At 36.8% G+C, this 22,138-nt stretch overlaps 2 protein-coding genes across 4 annotated transcripts in view; one reads left to right on the top strand and one right to left on the bottom strand.

Annotated features, from left to right (window-relative positions):
- Window positions 1–5,052, top strand: part of LOC145674197 (uncharacterized) — a 73,625-nt gene extending 68,573 nt beyond the window's left edge. For both annotated transcript variants that reach the window (XM_081744032.1, XM_081744035.1), the window contains exon 9: window positions 3,524–5,052. In XM_081744032.1, the coding sequence (XP_081600158.1) occupies window positions 3,524–3,727 (204 nt within the window). In that variant the 3' untranslated portion in view covers window positions 3,728–5,052. The remainder of the gene's footprint in view (window positions 1–3,523) is intronic.
- A 7,640-nt stretch (window positions 5,053–12,692) lies between these two features.
- The window catches only part of LOC145674192 (ATPase WRNIP1-like), a 47,532-nt gene continuing 38,086 nt past the window's right edge, over window positions 12,693–22,138 (bottom strand). For both annotated transcript variants that reach the window (XM_081744025.1, XM_081744024.1), the window contains exons 7-9: window positions 21,176–21,290; window positions 17,936–18,066; window positions 12,693–12,878 (exon numbers count right to left, since the gene is read on the bottom strand). In XM_081744025.1, the coding sequence (XP_081600151.1) occupies window positions 12,784–12,878; window positions 17,936–18,066; window positions 21,176–21,290 (341 nt within the window). In that variant the 3' untranslated portion in view covers window positions 12,693–12,783. The remainder of the gene's footprint in view (window positions 12,879–17,935; window positions 18,067–21,175; window positions 21,291–22,138) is intronic.

Genomic DNA, 22,138 nt, shown 5'->3' with positions numbered 1-22,138 from the left:
TGCACGATGTGGTACACAAACGATTAGGTTTGCGCGCGTATAAGGTGCAATTATTGCAAGAAATTAAGCCCAATGACAAGCCACAGAGACTAGCATTTGCTACTGAAATTCTGGACAGGATTGGTTATGACCGTAATTTCCTATTGAACGTTGTTTTTTCTGATGAAGCAACTTCTCACTTGTCTGCCTGTGTTAACAGACACAATGTTAGGATATGGGGATCTGAGATTCCCCATGCGTACATAGAACATTCTGGAGACAGTCCCAAATTGAATGTTTGATGTGCTTTAACACATAATGCAGTTATAGGCCCCTTCTTGTTCATAGAGCAAACCATAACAGGAAATGTGTTCCTAGACATGCTTCAACACTTTGCTGTTCCCCAGTTACAACATTTGCAACCTCAAGTGATATTCCAAGTGGATGGTGACCCGCCACATTGGAGCCTACACGTGAGGGAGTACCTTGATACTGAATTTCCTGGCTGTTGGATAGGCCCATTAGGTGGCCTTCATGCTCTCCTGATGTTACTCTCTTGGACTTCTTCCTGTGGGGGTATTTGAAAGACCTTATGTATTCTGGTGAAAAGGTGCATAACCTTGATGAACTGAAGAACCATATTAGGAATGCAATTCCTTTAGTAACACCTCACATGTTACAGAGTAAGTGGAGAGATTGACTTCAGGCTAGATATTGAAAGAGTCACAAATGGAGCTCACGTGGAGTTCCACTGAGTTAGAATGACTTGTAAGTAAGGCCAAATAAACTTTTTTGAGTTCTTCTTTAAAATGTTTTTTTTTTTTTTTCTGACCATATTAAAACTATACACTTGTAAAAACCGCCAGTCCTATTCCGGACACCCTGCATAATGGTATTCCCTCCTTCAGCCGCTATGGGAAATCAAAATTTTACAAACGTCGCAGATTAACTTGGAATAATTAACATTACTTTACAAATACATTAAACAGTTAAATTGATTGCTACACTAATAAGTGATGCTAGTGTCAATCTATAACGACTTTAGCTGTCTTCTGGAATAAGTTGATGTAACTATTTGATAGAGTGGTAGACCTACTCTATGTTTCTTTATTTGCGACGTTGCCACATAGTGCAATTCATGTCTCCAGACGAGGACCCGAAAGATACAAATATATATATATATATATATATATATATATATATATATATATATATATATATATATATATATATATATATATATATTGACTTATAGAATAGTGCTCTGTAGTCTGTTGGCGACATTTTTAGAACACCCGATATATATATATATATATATATATATATACACACGGGGTGGCCCAAAAGTAGGTATACAGTCCCGTCCCGTATCATTTCTTATTGTTATCAAACAAGAAGACCTAGTTTCTTTATTATTTGTTCTTAACATCTTTTTACTTATAACTTACGCCCAGAATAGTCGAAGCAAATAAATCCATAAACTAGAATGTTATACTTGATCAATATTGGCAACAAATGGCATATCTTTTAGCGCCATAACTTTTTTCTTTCTTGCGATTTTATCAAAAGCTATATACGTGAAACAGAAGCATGTCATTTTATTCAGCTTGGTTTAATCTATCGGCTGACTTATGTATCAACTTTTGACATTATTTTGGTTAAACAGAAATAAAAGTTTAAGAACTAACGGAAATTTTGGGCTATATCTCATTACCTATACCATGTATTGGCATCTTGAGTCATAAGAGTCTGATTATAATAATTTTCAGGACCAGTTTCGTTTTAATAGGTACTGTTCTCGTACAGCATCAACAAATTCATTTCTCTTGATTTTTTTCGAAAACTACGCATGCGTTTCTTACGCTCACAATAATCAATCTGTTCAGCTTAATGAGGTCTACCGATTAGTATCTATCTACTGTTAGGACATTTTCTTTTCGTTAAACGTTAATATTGTGGTATTATACAAATAGAGACTTTTATTCAGTAGACTAAAATAGAATAATTGTGAAACGTACTTGATGAAACAGTATTATGGTTGAATTTCTTTCACAATTAGTAAATAGAATAGTAATACTAAATAAATTTGTATTTGTATTTCATTTAAGTACAAGTTTACCTTATAATTCTAAATTAATGAAGTTTGTTCCTCGATCCAAATAAACATATTAATCGGTCCGGACATAAACAAATAAACACTTGCGAGATTGCAGTTGAAGAAAACATCCACCTTTCAGTATTCGTACTACTACTAATACTACTACAGCCAAATCAAGCTCTTCATATGTACTTGATGTTTTAAAATGTAGGAAGTTGAATTAAGCACAGTAAAATTTACATTATCATACAGTAAAGGTTTATTTTGTCAATAACATCTTAATAAATCCAGCTATTAGAATACAGTTTCGCAGTTTTAAACTGAATAAATGGCATTTTCATTAGTTTACAGAAATTATGAAAGTTATAGGAAAAATAAGCTTTATTAAAGCATTGTCAAAAATTCCTTTCTCCATTAAAATTTGTTTTGTTAGTAACAAATTGTAGAATATATTCATGGAATTTATTTTGAAGTTGCAAAGCCATAAAGCCGGGGCACTGTGGCAAAACGCTTGCCTTGGTATGGAAGGTTTTGATTTGGGAAAAAAAAAAGAAAAAAGAAAGAAAGAGAGAAAAGAAAAGAAAGAAAAAACCGTAATTATACAGAAAATTTTAAACATAGATTCCATGTATGTTAGAATTCAAATCCTCACTAGTCTACCGTAAAATATTTATGTAATTACATCGTTGAACTGTAGTTTCAGGTACTTTAAAAAATATAAAAATAGCGAAGAAAACTTAGATCATTTAGAAAATGATGGTGAACCACTTTTTTGTTTTTAGTGAACACGCATGAATGTATACACAAATATTCGATTCAAAACGGTATTTAAAAGTTGTGTGTAATTTCTAAAGCATATTAAGAAAAACCGCTAAGTGTAGATTTAATATATAACAGCGGTGCACATTCCTCAAGATCCATATCTCCAAAAAATTTATTGGCATTCCCCACCCCTCTCTCTAAAAAAAGCCAGTACAATTTTTACACTTACTCAATGATTTTAAGCTTCAATATTTCTCTGACTAAGCTCTTAATTGAATATTTCTTTTTAATTATGTAATTCTTTTTATGATTGCAAATGCATAAATATGGTAAATCTTACAGAATTATTGTTTTATCGACAAGTGTCAGATCAAAAAGTGAGAAAGAGCAATTTCTTTCAATGGATTCGGAGACTCAACAATAGGTTCCATGTCCGCCCTTAGGCCTGTATTGAGACCGATCTTCCCCTTCCAATTCCAATATTGATTGCTATAGAACATAACTGAAAACAGCGAGAAACTTTTTTTTTATGTGGATTCAGTATTTTAAAGGCACTGATATGGTCTTTACCTTGCTACTGAAACAAGGAAGCAAATATTGGATCTCAATAGAGGAAAAGCTGTAACTTACACTAAAATTCTTGTATTCTACACACATTAAGTAATATTTTTTTTCTTTTTTCAGAATTCCGTACCTAAAAGACAACGAACAAAACCACAAATACAGCAAGAAATAGACATTGAAGCTCTTGCTTCTACAGACCAGCTAGCAAAAGCTAACGTAACCACTCTGATTGCATGGTTACGGGACAAAGGAGTGCCTTGTAAACTGAAAGACAAGAAACCAGAGCTAATACAAAAAGTTAAACACTTCTTGAAACTAACATGAGAGAGGGAAACGAATCTTGTTATTTACAACGCTTTCAGAATATAATCATATCTACTTGTTGTTTATAATCAATATATTTACAGTCAAAAGTTGTACTTACTCTTATTTAAATAATGAATTGTGATTACGTGGAATAAAGTTGATGAAACAGAGTGCAAAAGCAAGTCTAAAGACTAATTTTGAAAACTTAGGCTATAAGAACTTTGTGTATTTAGTTAGTTTAGGGTTTAACGTTCTTTTATGGCTTAATTAACTGCTAAAGTGTTATTGTTTTATGTAAGGAAAAATATAGATTCATTTGAGGCTAATGAAATTATACTCAGTCCAACTGTAATCTCAAATATTTAATTTTGTTGCTGTTAAAATATTTTTTCTCAAATTTTCCCCTTGTTTCAATGGACTATGTGTAGACGAAGTCTTTATTGCTGACTACATGAAATTAAGTAAGTAAACCTAGCTCTTTTAACACTTAACATGACTTAGATATGCATAATACTATCTTCACACTTTCAAAGTAGCATGAACATGAAGTTGTAAGATTTACTATTTATTTAATGTAATTAATTACTAGAAACATAACAACTGTGCAATTTTGCATTTCTTCGATTCCACTAAAGCAGTAAAAGTAACCTAAATATTGTACAATACTCCCGAATATCCTAATTATGGAAGTTTCAATATTAAAAATGTATAAACTGGCTGTTTCTCCGTATTTCACTTTAAATATCATTAGTGTGCCCTAGTTAGTTGTTCAAGTTTATCTCTGTACTTGTTAGAAGAAATAAATAAAAATATATAAAAATAAATATTTACTACTAATAATTGTAAATTTTGAATTATTGTGGAAGATATAGTAAAAGAATCAATACTTGTTTACCAATACTATTGTTTCATTTTTATAAGTTAATAATGTATTGTCTCAAACTAATGATTACTAATCGTAATATCTAATGTATTTCAATTTCGTTGTCTTTCTTGAATTGAATATACTGAAGCATCATGATTTTTGTTTGTTTGTTTGTTATGACAGGCAAGTGAATAACTAACCATAACCAAGAGTAATAAAATCCTTCGAAATATAAGAACAATAGATCATATGCATGCATTTTGTGAAAACTAAAATTATCATCATTGTAATGTAATTATAACTAATAAGAATTATTCAGAAGGTATTTTAAAATTACTACAAATATATACGTATATATAATTTGTAAAGCAATTATGTGCTTATTGTTCTGTTTGTAGTGTCTTCAATTGTGTATGTTTAGTTGAAGTTACAAATAATTTGCCCATGTCGTTCTTGTGTGTTAAATTAAAAATAAAAGCTGAAAATACGATCTGTGTTGCAATGTTTCAAACACTAAATACACATGTGTGCAATAGTAAAGGTGTCATCTGCAATGCTTGGAAGGGTTGTCTGTAACTGAGTACGAATAGAAGAAAGGATTAGGATTAGAAATTAGATTTCTGGGCTTTCGACATCTATGTTCATTTAGCCCGTTACATATATGAGGGATGACGTCACTCGGCGATCACACTGCCCGATAAATTAGAGAGAAGCAAAGGAGCGGGAAAAGAAGGAAGCGACCTGGGACCATTACGTTAGGTATCATCCCGGCATTCGCCTGGTGTGAATGAGGAAAACCCAGGAAAAACGTCACTCAGGATGGCTGGCCTAAATAAGCTGTAACACCCTTCCGACCAAGTGTCCCCACCGGGAATCTCGGGTCAACTTGTTCCCTTGTTTTTATTCATTTTGTGTTTTCAATGCCAATTGCTTAAAAATAAATTCGAGATAAAACAACAGGTTGTCTGAAAAGTATAGAAAATTTGGAAGTCAAAATTGAGAATGCATCCAAGTTAGTACCCTGTTTCGAACGTGTATTTACAGTATATCAAGCATTTTATTTATTATGTACTGAATCTGAAATGTGTCAAGAAACGGGGAATTGCATCACTTGACCCACTGAAGTAAAAACATTCATTTTTATGACTAAAATACAATAACTGAATTTCAGACAAAACGTTCACTTTCTAACTCAATCGTAGCAAACGCTACCCAATCCAGTCTTATTTTTCTACTTTTTAAGAAGTGTTCTAAATTGATCACTACTTTTTTTTCACCATTTCAATGAAAAACAACAGCGAATAGCAAAAATCTTATTTCTGGGCCCATGCTATGAAACAATTAGATATGTCATTTAAGAACTCCCTTTCAAAGCTTGAAACAATTACAAAAAAGACAGAAAAGAAAGAAAGATGGTATTGCTGAAGTACCATATGTAACCGATCTAATCTCCGTAAGAACTTTTTTTTTTTTTCATCATTTCATTGAGGTGCTGTGTTCCTAGATGAAAAGAAGTCTTAATTGCACAGGACCTTTGTCGTCAGTTCTACATCTGCATCATGTCTCAGTAATGGGGCGTTTACACTTGGTCGATTTAGTCGCACGACTAAATCGACTTGCTGCATTTGCCACTAAATCGAAGCAACTATACCTAATTAGATCGATGGATGTGTTCAATTATTTCAACCACAGAAAATAGAACGTCTTTCAATTCAGTTGCCAGTCGATTAGTCGCCTTCGATCAACAAGCGATTAAGTTGAAGTCCCGTTTACACGGTCGATTAAGTTGAAAGTGACGTCAATTCAACTGAATCGAACGCAAATCGACTAAGTGTAAACGCCCCATAAGAAAGGTGAAGCTGTGGCGGAAATCGAGGCTACATGAAAGTTTAGAGTAGTAGTGAACGATTTTTGTTTTAAGCGTTCCACGAATAGCCAGGTATATGAAGGGGCCGTACAAGTGTCCCTTGGTTTGAAGATACATGTGATAATTATTTTTAATTGCGAAGTTCTTTATGGCGAGGATAAAGTGAGCTAGTCTGCAAAAATGAAAGTGGAACTTCTAGTTTACGGTTGGTGTAAAGGAACAAGCTTTGCCGTTAGATGTCACTACAGTCTTCGTATCTCTCTCATGTATTTTTTACCTTTCATGAAAATTCACGATTTCTCTTATAAATTTCGACCTAGAGACCTCAAATTTTTACAGAAGAAACTTCATAACCTATTGAAGACAACAATCCGTGCCGATTTATTTAGAATTTTATTCATTGTTGAAATAGTTATATTTTTAAAGGTTTGGATATCCATTTCAACAATGAAGAAAATTCTAAATAAAAAATCGGCACGGATTGTTGCCTTCGATTGGTTATGAAGTTCCTTCTCTAAAAATTTGAAGTCTCTAAGTTGACATTTATAAGAGAAGCCGTGCATTTTTCTGAAAGGTAAAAAATACATGAGAGAGATACGAAGAATGTAGTGACATCTATCGGCAAAACTTGTCCTTTTAAACCAACCTTAATGTGCTATGTTTATGTCCTTTAGGTTGAAGATGGATGATTGATGAAAGTGCATAATTATAAAAGAAATGGTAGCACGAGGATGTGGGTGGAAATGGAAGGGTCTCGAGAAAACCTACTGACACGATGTTCTCCACCATAAATTCACATGTCCTGAGATCGAACTGAGATCCCTTGCACCAGAGGTGAGCACTATATCACTGTACTATCCTGCTTCACTTGGGAGCTATTATGATTAGGAATTGTATGTTAGGCTTCTGACAATTTATTTTACAAAGGGTAATTTAGGAATTCTTCAAGAGTGTTGAAACCATGCCTGAGTGGACTGTTGGTAGTATATAACTAAGTGACATATGGAGGTTAGGAAGGTATTTGGTGATAAGTTAGGTGATAGTGCGAGCGATAGATACGAAGTGTTTACGTATATGTAAAAGCATAGAAGTGAAGCTGGAGAAGATGGTCGAGGATTCGTTCCCGGATAGCTGAGTTTGAGGATTTTAGGTAGAAGATAGAATTAGTTGTGTGTGTGTTTTATGAATAAAATGCAAAATTATGGTTTTAGATAGGTCCACTTAAGGACCATAGTTTGTCAAGTAAGATTGGATATTAATAAAGAAATCATGGGTGGACTTATTCTCAGAAATCTATAAGATACAGTTGGAAAGTTGAACAGCTTTGGATCAGAAGTCTTGGGTAATTAACGACTACTGTGGTGGGGCCCTCATCTTCGGGGACTGTTGATAGTTGGATCAATACATCAACATCAAAGTGTCAGGCGTTTCGAGAGTGTCCAGGAACATTCTATATGCTCCTTCGCCCCCTACCCCCAGTCATATACATACACACACACCAATGAAAAAACATCTCTTCAACTGCTTCACAACCTTACTGGCCAACTATTTTCCTTATTACTCTGCAAGGTTTATTCTTATCACCAGACCGTTTCTTGTCGCTTGGTATACCATTAAAGATTACCTTCCGCCCACCTCCAATATGTCAGTACACAGCCATGTTAGTCCTTCAGAAGCGTTTACTTACCATCCAGAATACTTAGAAAATTTAAGAATAAAAAGAATATAAAGGCATCTGCAAAGATAAATTACTAAATTCGAATCACTAAGAATTCGCGATTATTATTTTTTTAACATATTAACTAAAATATATTTAGAAGTTGTACTACACTATAAAAATGATTTTATATATATATACAGAGGTTGTTCAGCCTACGTTTGGTCAATTTCGTTCCTTCCCCCTCCCGACCAGAATGCACTCACCCGACCTGGCTCGTGGCATCCTGCAGTGTTGTGCAGTGGCTTCCTGGGAACGGAGTTGTTTTTCCGCGCGGGCGACAATAACGCACAAAACAGGACCATTGTTGTGAGTGTTGTGTTAAACTTGTTTCCAAGTGTGTGGGTTTCCGCTCTGTGACCAAAATGCCGCCCAAACTAAGCCGGTTTTGGGAAGGCTATGTTACGGCTCTTTATGATGCCCACTTTAGTGTTTCTGTTATTAGAAAACGGTGCAAGAAGAATGGTTGCAACATCAGTTTAAGTGGAATAAAAAATGTTATTAAAAAGTACAAGGGCAACGAAGCTCCACCATTTGGATCACCAACGAAATTGCCTAGGAAGCGGAAATGCACCAAGGCCACCTCCACCATGTAGAGGAAACTTCGCAAAATGGCAATGTAAGAAAATCCGCCAACACAAAGGTGTATGGCTAATCGTCTTGACGTGTCTTTGGGGACTGTGAGCCGGACCTTACACCATCAACTCAAGCTGGAAAAAGTCATGAAAGCTCGCGGCCATCTTCTCACGGATGCCCACCAAAGGAACGAAAGTGTAACGCCCGAAAGCTGTATGAACGGCATCTGGCAAAACAAAGGTGGATGCACGTCGTAACGCTCGATGAAGCATGGATTTACCTTTCCAACTGCGGCAAACCGAGAGCCATCATATCATGTACCAGGAGGAAGGCGCCAAGAACTTCAGAAGGTGGGTTCGTGTCTGTAAAGAATCAATCCCAAAAGGGTTCATGGTCGTTGCTGGCTATTGTTACCGAGGTAAACTGAAGATTCGTAGGGTGGCGAAGAACTGCAAAATAAATTCGCAGTATTTTCAGGAGTACATCATGCGGGCGATCAACGAGCATGAGAGTCCAACAATGTACGGAAATGACGCCAATCTTGTGCGCATTCACATGGACAAGGCCTCATCACATACCTCACGATCGTCCCTCGAATTCTACAGGGAGATGGAGGAGGCAAGTGGTATATAGGTGATACCTTTCAATGAGGTACCTGTTAAATCTCCATATGCAAGTCCTATGGGCTTTTGTGGATTGCTTAAGCGGACTTTGGGAAAACGGGGTGTGACAACTGTGGAAGGACTTGGGAAAGCTGTGCAAAGGGAATGGGACAAGATATATACAGTGCGTTCCACGAATAACACTAAGGTCCACCTCCTGAAGAAACGAAGGCAGATAGAAACATGAAACCTTTTGGAACCTTCAAGGAACTTAAAAGGCAACATTATGCTGAGAAGGAGAATCCCCCACAAGGAGGGCTAAAGGGGGTTACTGGGGGTAACTCAAAAAATTTAAATAGCAACCCCCATCGTGTGGTATCTCGTTTGAAAGGTAATCACGAGTAAAGACCACTTGTGAAAATTGTAAGTCGCTAGCATGTCCGTAGCCAACATGGCGGCCATCCGTAAAGGACGGTCGAAATGCGTTCAACGAATAACACTAAAGCTCGTCTCCAGAAGAAACGAAGGCAGATAGAAACATGAAACCTTTTGGAACCTTCAAGGAACTTAAAAGGCAACATTATGCTGAGAAGGAGAATCCCCCACAAGGGGGGCTAAAGGGGGTTACTGGGGGTAACTCAAAAATTTTAAATAGCAACCCCATCGTGTGGTACCTTGTTTGAAAGGTAATCGCGTATAGAGACCAGACCGTGTCCACAACAAACTCTAAAGTCTAACGTAGGTCTAGTTCGGAACGAATGCACAATACACATACCACACAACTAACACTATAACAGTATTGCAAATACAAAACATGCAAATTGAACTGAAACCGATAGAAAAGAGAGTACCATACTATTATTGAAAAATCTGAACCCTCCGAGGCTCGAACCCCGGACCGCACGTGTACTGAACCAACACTTTACCATTGCGCTACTGTCGAACTGCTACTCTTACGGACGAGGAGATGTAGTTCATGACGACGAGTTGCCCGTGGAGGCGCTTTGGTGTTGGATACACGTACTTTAGCAAAGCTACTCTGTTTACTCGTGCACCACTATCAGATGTGCTTTTCCGACCAACAGTGTGCTACATTACAACCCGGAACAGTAGGTCTGAAGGACGTAGACGTGTGTTTGTGCTGGTGCGTTTGACCATCCTACATTGCATACATAATGTGGTCTCTTGAACAGAGAATTGAAATTGTGTTACTCTTTGGTGCTACGAATCGTTCGTACAGTGCAACAGCACGGCTGTTCAATGAACAAAATGTGCACAACCCAATTAGTGTTTCTTCTGTACGCCATTTATTAATCAAATTCTTTACGACAGGCAGTGTGACCAATGCCCCAAAACCTCGAAACCCTAGTGTTGCTACGGAAGAAACACAGATACAAGTGTTGGCGGAGCTGAATGTGCATCCTCAACAGTCCATAACAACTGTGGCTCAAACGTATGGTGTGTCACGCACAACGACATACAGAATCTTAAAAAAAAAAATTAAAAAAAAAAAACAACCTTCCATCCATACAAACTACATATGGCCCAGGAGTTAAGTGAACATGATCCCCATATGCGTATCGAGTTTTGTGAGCAGATGTGTGAGGCATTGGCACGTGGGACCATTGTGCTGACAAATGTGTGTTTCAGCGATGAGAGTACGTTCTACTTGAATGGCAAGGTCAACAGGCATAACTGCCGATATTGGTGTGACACAAACCCTCATGTATTTCGTGAAGGCAACACTCAACACCCAGAGTCGCTGAATGTCTGGGCGGGTATCTTAGGTAATCACATAATCGGGCCCCTCTTCATCGATGGAATATTAACGGGTTAGAAGTACCTGGCGCTGCTGCAAGACTTTATTGCACCGTTGATTGTCGAGGCAATGGAAGAGAATCCGCAAGAATTTGGAGATTCCGCCCGTTTTTCAGCATGACGGTTGTCCTGCCCATTTTCACCGCCTTGTACGTGACTATTTAGATAGTGAGTTTCCGCGACGATGGATTGGTCGTCGCGGCACCATTGAATGGCCAGCCCGTTCGCCAGACCTTGTTCCACCCGACTTTTTTCTCTGGGGCTATTTGAAGACTATAGTGTTCCGCACGCAGCCGAACAGCATTGCGGAGTTGCGCCAACGCATAGTTGATGCCTGTCATTCTATACCGGTAATGACTTTTACCCGTGTTCGAGAGGAGTTCGTCCAACGTTTACATTACTGCCAGGAAGTGGGCGGTGCACACTTCGAGCATCTCCTGCATTAATGAGATATGTTCCAAATCATACTATGTTACTCTCTGCTTACAGGGTTGCAATGTTTCTTCGATCATAGTTTACGGATGGCAGCCATGTTGGCTACGAACATGCAATCAACATGCACTTTCCAGAACAGGTCAATACACGTGATACCTTTCAAACGAGCTACTACACGATGGGGGTTGCTATTTAAAATTTTTGAGTTACCCCAGTAACCTCCTTTAGCCCCCCTTGTGGAGGATTCTCCTTCTCAGGATAATGTTGCCTTTTAAGTTCCTTGAAGGTTCCAAAAGGTTTCATGTTTCTATCTGCCTTCGTTTCTTCTGGAGACGAGCTTTAGTGTTATTCGTTGAACGCACTTCGACCGTCCTTTACGGATGGCCGCCATGTTGGCTACGGACATGCTAGCGACTTACAATTTTCACAAGTGGTCTTTACTCGTGATTACCTTTCAAACGAGGTACCACACAATGGGGGTTGCTATTTAAAATTTTTGAGTTACCCCCAGTAACCCCCTTTAGCCCTCCTTGTGGGGGATTCTCCTTCTCAGCATAATGTTGCCTTTTAAGTTCCTTGAAGGTTCCAAAAGGTTTCATGTTTCTATCTGCCTTCGTTTCTTCAGGAGGTGGACCTTACTGTTATTCGTGGAACGCACTGTATATATATTTGTGTGTGTGTGTGTGTGTGTGTGCGCGTTTGTTTGTTTGTTTGTTTGTTTGTTTGTTTCTACTGAGTGGATACGTAATTGGTTAAGTATTAAACATCAGTTTCACATGATAAGCAAAGTTCTATTTTGGCCACACAATTTCTACACATTAAAAGAAACAATTCACCATACATTAAGAAATAAAGAAGTTCCCCAATGTCATCCCATTTTAAATTACTTACATACTTAATTTGTATTTTCTAGAATAATCTTAGCTGGTAGGACGAGAAATGAAAAGAAGGACGAAATGTATGGCTCGGAACTCTATTACAAACAGCATGCCATTTATATTAAGAGAAAGAGTGAGATAAACCAGAAGAAAATATGTAAGAATTAACTTTACTAAGTGAGCGTATTTCGTATTTTTAATTTCATTTTAAAAAATACTCAAAGCTGTCTTAAAAAATTGTGGTTTTATTAAAAACAGAAATATAACTATCTTATTTACATTGAAAATATACATACAGCATAGAAATGTACAGGAATTACTTCTGAAAGAAGTTTATGTTCTCCATTCCTTCCGGAAGGTACTTCATCCAAGGTACTTTCTTCGGATCTACACAGTAGCCTTTACCGTAACCTGACCCATATGAGAGCAAGAATAATATTCTAGTTAGTTACAACAGAAAGGCAACAAATCTGTTATGCACTTATATAACTAGAATTAGAATTTTTCTTTCTTTTAGAACAAAAATGAGACCTCCAAAAGTACTTATAGTGTCAATGTTGCTTTAAGTTGGGAATACAGATAATTCCTTTCATCTGACTGTGAATCCCTTCCTTTCATTTCCTCTTCTTCTACTGATGCTTTTTAAAATTTTATTTTAAATTACTCGGTCATCGTAGACTGAGTTCGGTTTCTCATAAAATAATTTTGACAAGATAAACAGTTTATGCTTTCTCTAGGTTCAAACGATCCAAGTGCAGTTTCTAAGGCGCACAAATTTTTTCAGCCAGAAAAGATTCTAATTTCTAATACAAACTACGATTCTAATACAAAACAATCATGAAAGGAAAAAATACGAGAGGAAAACAAGTTTTTTCTGAGATCGAAACCGGAAGTCCTACTAGTAAGCGGACGTCTTACTTCTTGCCCAAGCTACTACGTCCAATAATAACCATTCTATTACTTCCACATGGTACATAACGCACAGCAAGTCTATTCACAAGCATGCGAACTACCTTAAAAACAAGCGTTTGGAAACTATGAACAATTTCCACACTTCATTTGCAACGAAAATTGCGCCCTTCTCACGATATCCGAATTGTCCCGTTACTCACACGACATGCTGAACATGTCGCGAAATGTTCTGTTTTTATGTTTTCGGGAAGTATGAGAACAATTAACTATGTTTAGACATTACAGATATATAACAATAATAATTCCCTAAAATTAGACATTTTACTCATTAACAAATAGTAAAAGAAAACCTAGATTTACACTATTACTCGCATTTAAATACTGCGTTTGAAAACAAATACGAATGGTCAAACGCATCTCACAAATAAAATTTCACCTATCAGACCAAACCGTATTGAAACATCATGTACTACACCAATTTATATATATAAATACTCTTTCATTTGAAGATAGAAAGAATAATTAAACTGAAGTACTCACATATTTAACCTAAGGAAACAAAACGATACAAAAAAAAAAAAAAAAACTCTCATTGAAACACTATGATATCCAACAGACATAACTCTTGGAAACAGTAAGAAAGCTACAAACAAACAAACATATTCACGTATTAAAAAAAAAAAAAAAAAAAAAAACTGCAGCGTTTCTCCCCACTACTAAATTATATAAAAATAAAAAAATAATAACAACCAATTTTTCAAAATCCCATTCATTAATATAAAGAATTAACAAGACATTTTATTCATTACGATATCCTTTAAAAGAGCACATATATAAGGTCATTAGTATTTCGACTTCAGAGGTGTAATTCCATCTACACTAGCCCCATATGTACTATGTGAGCAGTAAGTAGAAAAAAAAGATTAAAAATGTAAGAAATTGAGTAGTCCAGCCTAAACATATGAGGTTACGAACTAGGAGACCCGGGTTCAATACCTTCCAACTTCTCTTACTTTTTTTCTTTCTTGGAACGTCTATTATGCATGGAATTTGATTTCCACTTTGCCGAACAGACAAACTATTGAATCGAAAGTGGCACTTTCCCACGTATCTCATATTTATAACTATGTAAGCTGCCGACGAGACAACTGCCAAAAGGCGTTTGTGTGTGTGTGTGTGTGTGTGAGTCTGCTTAAAATTTATAATCATGCTTTTTCGGCATCTATTATGGCTATTTTCCAAACAGTTGTTCAGATATTGACGTACTTTCGGTTTGGAGGCTAGTTGTGCTATAGACTCCAAAATTGGTATATGCATGTATTTTAACGAGAATCCACAAGGGTCATAAAAGGGAGATTTTTTTTTCTTCGATTTCTCGCATCCTTTCCGGTTTGAGGCACACACTGTTGTCGCGAGACAAACTGTATTGTTGTCTGGTCTGGACACTATACCGAGAAAGTGATGCCCAGTGTTTCTTCCAGAACTGTATATTTTTGGGGGCACTGTCCCCTCAAGCTCTGTGAGTGCCCCCGGAGAAGACCAAAATAATACATCTATAATACCATAATAAATAGAATATTATTAGCAGTGCCACCCGGAATACCAAATGTGCCCCTCGGAACATTGTTTCTGAAAGAAACACAGGGGATGCCCCATCTCCAAAGCTACATATGTTTGTATTTAAAGACTTCCGTGTCGTCTCGAAGCTTCACACGAATGTAGTATCTCCGGATATAATAACGAAAATATTTTGTTCGCGCAATACAAACAGAAACTACAGGGTGTCCGAGAAGTCCTTCCCTGATTACAGAAATTGATAACTCAGGCTAGAAATAAGATAGAAATATGAAACTGGTGTTGAATTGTTTACAAACTATAAAAGTTTTTGTCTGTGTTAGGTTTGTTCTGTTTTACCAAGTCTCAATTTTTTTTGTTTTAGGTTTGTAGTACGTAAGTAAGAAGCCCAAGAAGCCATGCCAACCAACCAGGAGAAGGCACAGTGTGTCCTGTGGTACCATGAGACACGATCACCAATCACGGTGCAGAGACAGTTCCAGACAACATTTGGGAGGACTCCACCTGATGTCAAGAGCATTAAAGCCTGGTATGAGAAGTTCAAGAACACAGGGTCGGTTGCTGACCTTCCGAGGTCTGGTCGACCAAGAACCTTAGCAGACACGTTGGAGGCTCCTGACACACTCTCCTGACATAACCCCATTAGACTTCTTTTTATGGGGTTATGTCAAGGATGAGGTTTACCGAACACGTGTACCAGATCTTGAAACCCTGCAGCAACGAATAACCACAGTCGTTGCATCGATCCCTCCAGTGATGTTGGCTAATGTGTGGATGGAAATTGAATATCGCCTAGATGTGCTACCAAGGGTGCTCATGTGGAAGTGTACTGATGTGACTAAAACTTTTATAGTTTGTAAACAATTCAACACCAGTTTCATATTTCTATCTTATTTCTAGCCTGAGTTATCAATTTCTGTAATCAGGGAAGGACTTCTCGGACACCCTGTACTTTGGTAACACGAAGCAATGATGATAAGAAAAAAAACGCAAGTGAAAACAAGGTTTCGCTGGGAATCGAACCCAGACCTGCTACTTAGAAAGCAGACGAGATACCTCAGAGCCAAGTTACTACGTTGATTTATATTTGTTCTAGCAAATAACAAGGCAGATCAAGCCAATTCAACAACATGGCAACTTCGCATTCAAGATGGCGACTTCTCCAATGATTTGTTTCTTCACTTAAACTACACTTCATCCTTAATAATATAGCAAAACCTGACTTACCTACCGAGAGCACAACTTACAATTTTCATGGTTACAAATTTTTGAGCCGCCATATTGAATCGAAGATGATGACTTTTCCAACATGTCCGATTTTTCTCCTTACTTAGGCTGCAATCTACATATTCTAACGCAATTTCGTGTTTCCACCATATCTACGAGTTGTCTAGAATTAGACGTCCCCTTAAAATATTTTTAACACTTTCTAACCCCGAAGATTACTATTTTTTTTTTTTTCAAATTTAAGCACGCATTCGAAAACTAGGCATCAGAATAAACATCAGCTCGAAATTTCGACGTTCTAGCAACAGCCATTACAAATTTCACATTTTCTCGATTTGCGCCGCCAAATGAAAACGACAAACGAAAACGAATTTTAATGCTCTTTTTTCTAACACAAACTATGTTCCTAGCTTCACTGCCTGACAAAATGTGACGTTTCTATGATGTGTGCAATTACTATAAAAACCAGCATTTTGAAACGACGAAAAATTTCGACCCTTCATTTACATGGAAATGTCGCCTTTTTCAAGATATCAGAATTTTCCCGTTATTCACATCACATGATGAACATGTATGCGAAATTTGGTGATTGTATGTTTTGTGGAAGTATGCAAACAATTAAGTGTGATTGCAACTTTAGAGGTATATAGTTCCTAAATTAAGAATGTATATTTTAGATAGGGAAGTACTCGCGAATTGACACATTTTCATATCAAGACAAAACAAAAGTATGTTGTTCAGGTTAAAAAAGAAACTGAACACATAATTAAATACACATATTTAAGACAATGGATTTTTTTTTAAGTGAACACACAACTTTTAGATTCTCTAGAATTCATATTTGACAGAGAAAAGACACAGGTCATCTTACATCCGATGCTATTATATTTCTTAACTTCATACTGTTCTTCGATATTTCGACCCGTTCTGGGGCCATGGTCGCAAACACTACTACCGTAAATTGGAAGACATTAGATAGATTTTGGTCCTGTAATAAAGAAAACACCTTAAGTATTCTAAAAGCACTACAAATATTTAAACACTTGAAACTTTAAACTATGTCCATTCACTTTTAAGGTATGAAAACAGTATTCGTAAGAATTTTTGTCATTTTGAGTTGGCTTTGAGTTTTACGTCCCGTTCAGCAGCGAGGCTATATGAGACGTGGACCTACTGATTAACGTGGAATCCGAACCACATAAGCTCCCGCCGGGAATTGAACCCGGATCTCCCACGCCAAAGGCGCGTACGCTAGCCGCTTAACCACGAAAGAGCTCTTTTGTCATGAGACACTTTCACTTCTTAATAACATCTTTTACTATATGCACTTTTTCCGTTAAAATAACCCAGTTATGTGTATTCAGTGAAAGATGTTAGTAAGAAGGGAAAGTAACTCATAAGATGACAAAAAATCTTACGAATACTATTTTCACACCTTAAAAGTGAATGGACATAGTTTAAACTTCAAAGTGTTTAAATATTTTTAGTGCTTCCTAAATACTCGATATTTTTAGTGCTTTTTGAATACTCTGTGTTTTCTCTGTTACAGGACCAAAATAACTAACTAATGTCTCAGTAATGTATTCAAGTTTGCGGTAGGAGTAGAGTATTAGCATTCATGGCCTCAGCGCAGTACTATGGAAAAATAGTATGCAGTTTTAACAGAGAAATAGTAGAACTGGATGTGAGTCTTTTCTAAGTTAACATTTATATTTGTTTTAAAAAGTATTACAGAGATTTTAAGATACACTTACCAAGGTCCTTCATAAGTTTTGTTGGTGCATTACGAAGATGTAACGGAACACCAGGCAAAGGTCCTTTATGATCACGTATATACTGTTTGGTTCTCTCTAACGCCAAGTATACTTCTGTTGATTTTGGAGCTCTATAAAATAATGCGCAATAAAATGAATATGTAAACAATCCGAACAACATCATGTTAGAAGAAAAAAAAAAAAAAATTCCACAAATACATGAAGAATCAAATAATTCGAGATGTTTACATGACCATAAAACGCTACGTATGCTTATTAAATGTCTTCGTACTTATACGTATCTTTTCTTAAAAATAAGTGTAAAAGCGTAAAAGAAAGTGTTTTTAGCGATTAAGATTTTAAAAGCACAGACGTGAAAAATACTTCCAACTAGTGATAAGACTTCTTATGTAATGCTGACAACTCAGAAAGACATAATGATAACATGACATCATAATATACTATAAATTCCATTTCAATCTTTTTCATGGTACTTTCTTATTTATAGATTAACATATTGTTCAGTTTCTTTTGCATCAACATTAATGTCCATTTTATTTGGAATAACTGTTATTACCCAACGTAAAGAAAATACAAGGACATATTTCATGAGGTGATTCCTTCTATCAAATGGAACAAAAAAAGTTACGTGTGAGTTTATTTGCTAACTATTGAGCAATCCTTTCTCTCTCTCTCTCCCTTTTTTTGTTGTTGTTGTTGTTGTTGTTGTTGTTATGTTATGTTTAGTTTAGTTTTCGAGCTAAAGTTACGAGGAAATTGTTAAATTTCTGCAAAGTTGTAATTCCTATACTATTGTTCTACTAAGAGAAGTAGAATGCCAAAATAAAGATACCGTATATGGAGAACATGACAGTTTTAATTAATGGGCACTATGCAAATGATTCACGAACATTTGCATAACATACGAAAGTTAGAAATTTCTTTTGTTTCGTGAATCATTTGCATAGCGCCCATATATATTATATATATATATATATATATATATATATATATATATATATATATATATATATATATATATATATATATATATTAAAACTTCGAGATTCTCTCCCCGTCTCTCACTCACCAAAAGAACGCTTCTTTCTGACTGTAGGTATAAGTATTAAATAAACTTGATTCGGTAAAAACGGTTTGAAAGCATCAATACATTTCTGGAATCACTAATATCTTAATACCGTTTATAAACAAGAAAGGAACTTTCTGAAATAAACTTTCACTAAAAGCATCTGCTAATTTCTGGCACATACGTACACATCGTTTTTTCATATCTGGCCCAAATTTGGTTAACCAGAAGACAACAATAGTATGCGGCAGTAACCACGACATGCCCGTGATATCACCACTGTATTATATAGTGTGTTCATAAGCACAGTACTTAGGGGAAACAGTATTTGCCGGAATCATGCTGGTGGTCAGGCGCTGTTCCAACATATCCAACGCATGTTCGATAACGCTTGAATTCGAAGATATACCAAGCCAGAAAAAAAAAACGTATATACCAAGCAAGGGACGTTGAACTGCTCGCGATATTAGAATGCACGTTATCCTGCAGGAAGACAAAGAGTTCCTCAAAGTATCTAGATAACATCGGAGAAGGCTGCTGATATCACGAATGTATGGCGTATTAGCCATACTCTCTTGAATGAAGACCAGAAGTAAACGGAATGTGTAGCTTATTATCCTCCATACCAGAGTGCCAAGTATAGGTTTCCCCTATAGCGAGCGCGAATACACTGGATTTTCCAAGGACACGCACACGGGTGCCACTGTGTCCCCGAAAGCAACGACTCTCATCGTTGAATACCACCACCCTTCATTTGCCTCGCCCTACAATCTCTTCCTACATCACCGAAGAGTGCTAGAGAAACGCTGGAACGGAGACCTGCCTGAGTAATCGCCTGTTTAGTGTTCGTGCATTCACATGGGGGTTACGGTGGGTCTGATTGCACTTATGGTCGCCGTTCTGTCAGTTTGGGCGGCCCAAATGATCCTTATGTCTAGATACTTCGTAGTGCGTTGCAGATGTTTGCTGTAGGAACCCTCTGCCTCTCCATCTTCTACACTGTGAATGGGTTATTGATGCATTATTACCCACACAAGTGGTAATTCAACGGAAAGACCACCCGGGCTTTCGTAACCCCATTAAGAAGGGGTTTTCGTAGCCCCATGCTCAGAGCCACTTAATTGTCTCTAGATGCTCACTTGTGTTGTCTGGCTGCTGACAGACAGATTGTGATCCACACAACAACGGCTTTGCATAAAAAACTACACATCCACTCGGTGTTAAAGCTTTTTCAGCCCAGCCATCCTGAATGCGGTTTTCCTCATTCCCATCAGGCAAATGCCGGGCTGGTACCTAACATGAAGTCCCAGGCAGCTTCCTTCCTTCCCTTTCTTCGGATAGTGTAATTGTCGAGGGACGTCATCCCTCATATGTGGCAAGCTAACATGGCCATAGATGCCGAAAGCTCAGAAATCTAATCCCTAGATTCTAAATCCTAAAAACTACACTTCAAACTACTAGTAGCCTGCCCTCTAGAAGCCCGTTATATGAAACCTCTAAATATATCGTATACATATTTGAAGTAATACCGATGATTTTCAACAATGATAAGGTATTACAAGAGCAAGTTAATATTACGTGAAAACTTTTGCGCTGAAATGATAAATCTACTAAATTCAAGACTGACAGATACAAAGCCAAATGGCTACCACATATGTGTTTGTTATGTGCAGGTGCGGTGAGAGTACAAAGTGTCTGATACTGACTCAGAATCGAGAGGCAACTGAAAATGCATTCGAAATAAAAGTTGCAAACTCCGGTCAAAAGAAAGAAAGAAAAAAAAAAAGCGACAGGAGTCGGTGTGCTAACCACCGTTACCCAATTGATATATTGTTTATCTAGTCAAGTTTTTCGGGAGATGTAGAACATGACAGTTAATTTTGTATTTATTCATAATATAGTTTCAGATACAGTTCTACAGTCATTTTATATGAGAAATAATTAGCAATGACACGTAAGGAAGGTTCCTGGAACGAAGTCAATCAGGATCTATATATTGAAAGGTACTAACCAAATATGCTTGTACGTCTGAGGGTAAAATCCTGGAAAAAACTTGAGAGAAGATGGTAGAATGCGGGATTCGAACACGGTACCTTCTAATAAAGGATAAGCCTGCTCGATAAAAGAATATATATATAGTTTATTAATTTTACCTGGCCAAATACACAGCGCACTGGGCTAGTATCACATCGCATTCTGGCATACCAACTAACTGGCAGGCTTGCATTGCTGAAACAGCCATCGTTGAAGCTATTGGATCAGCCAACCCTTAACGAAAAGAAAGTGTAATTTTGATTTACTGATTGGAACAGTATTTTATATATTACAAATTGTCATGTGAAAGTCTTGCTCCGAGTTACAGTGTTAGTAGCACAACGAAAATCACATCACCACAAAGATAAAAGCAAAGATTAACTTACGAAAATACATCACGACAATTTATCTAAGTAAACATTGAAACCTGAAAGGAATTCATAACAAAAATAATCAGTAATTTTTGTTGCTATGGATTATAATAAGTGTACATCAGAACTCTTCTCTATTCTTCATCTCTTACTCGAAAACGTGAGGCAAGTGGAAGGATGGAGTCTTGAGTTCTGGTTATTATCTGTATTAGGCTACCGGATTCTTTTCTGTATGATACGAGGCGGAGCAGAAGCTACAACGTAAAAAAAATAAAAATCAATGTAAAAGCATATTGTGTTTCACCTGTTGGTGTAGAAGCCCTTTTGTACAAGAAAAATTCCGATTTTGTTTGTTACAAGAATTTCATTCAGTGCTTCCAAACATTACGAATGTGAAAGAAATGGGAAGTAATAACAACATAAGCTTCCTAGACCTACACGTTTATCATTGGATTGGACTGCTTAGAGTTTAAAATCTCTTTTCGGCACTTAGGCTATAGGAGACGGAACCTACTGTTTAAAGTGAAATCCGAACTATTGGTATTGAAAATGCATACTCGCGTTTGTATCCGAAGCAAGTATCTTTTACAAAAGTCGAACCCGGACCACAATAGAAGAAAGCATGCGAGCGCAGAAGAGTACTACTTGTTTATCAAAAAGAATAAAAAATCTAATAGTGCTCACCCATACATATACACATTCCCACACACA

Source organism: Thermobia domestica, chromosome 2, assembly GCF_964235325.1.
Source record: "Thermobia domestica chromosome 2, izTheDome1.hap1.1, whole genome shotgun sequence".
NCBI classification, from domain to species: Eukaryota; Metazoa; Arthropoda; class Insecta; order Zygentoma; family Lepismatidae; genus Thermobia; species Thermobia domestica.
This window is presented reverse-complemented; position numbering and strand designations above follow the sequence as displayed.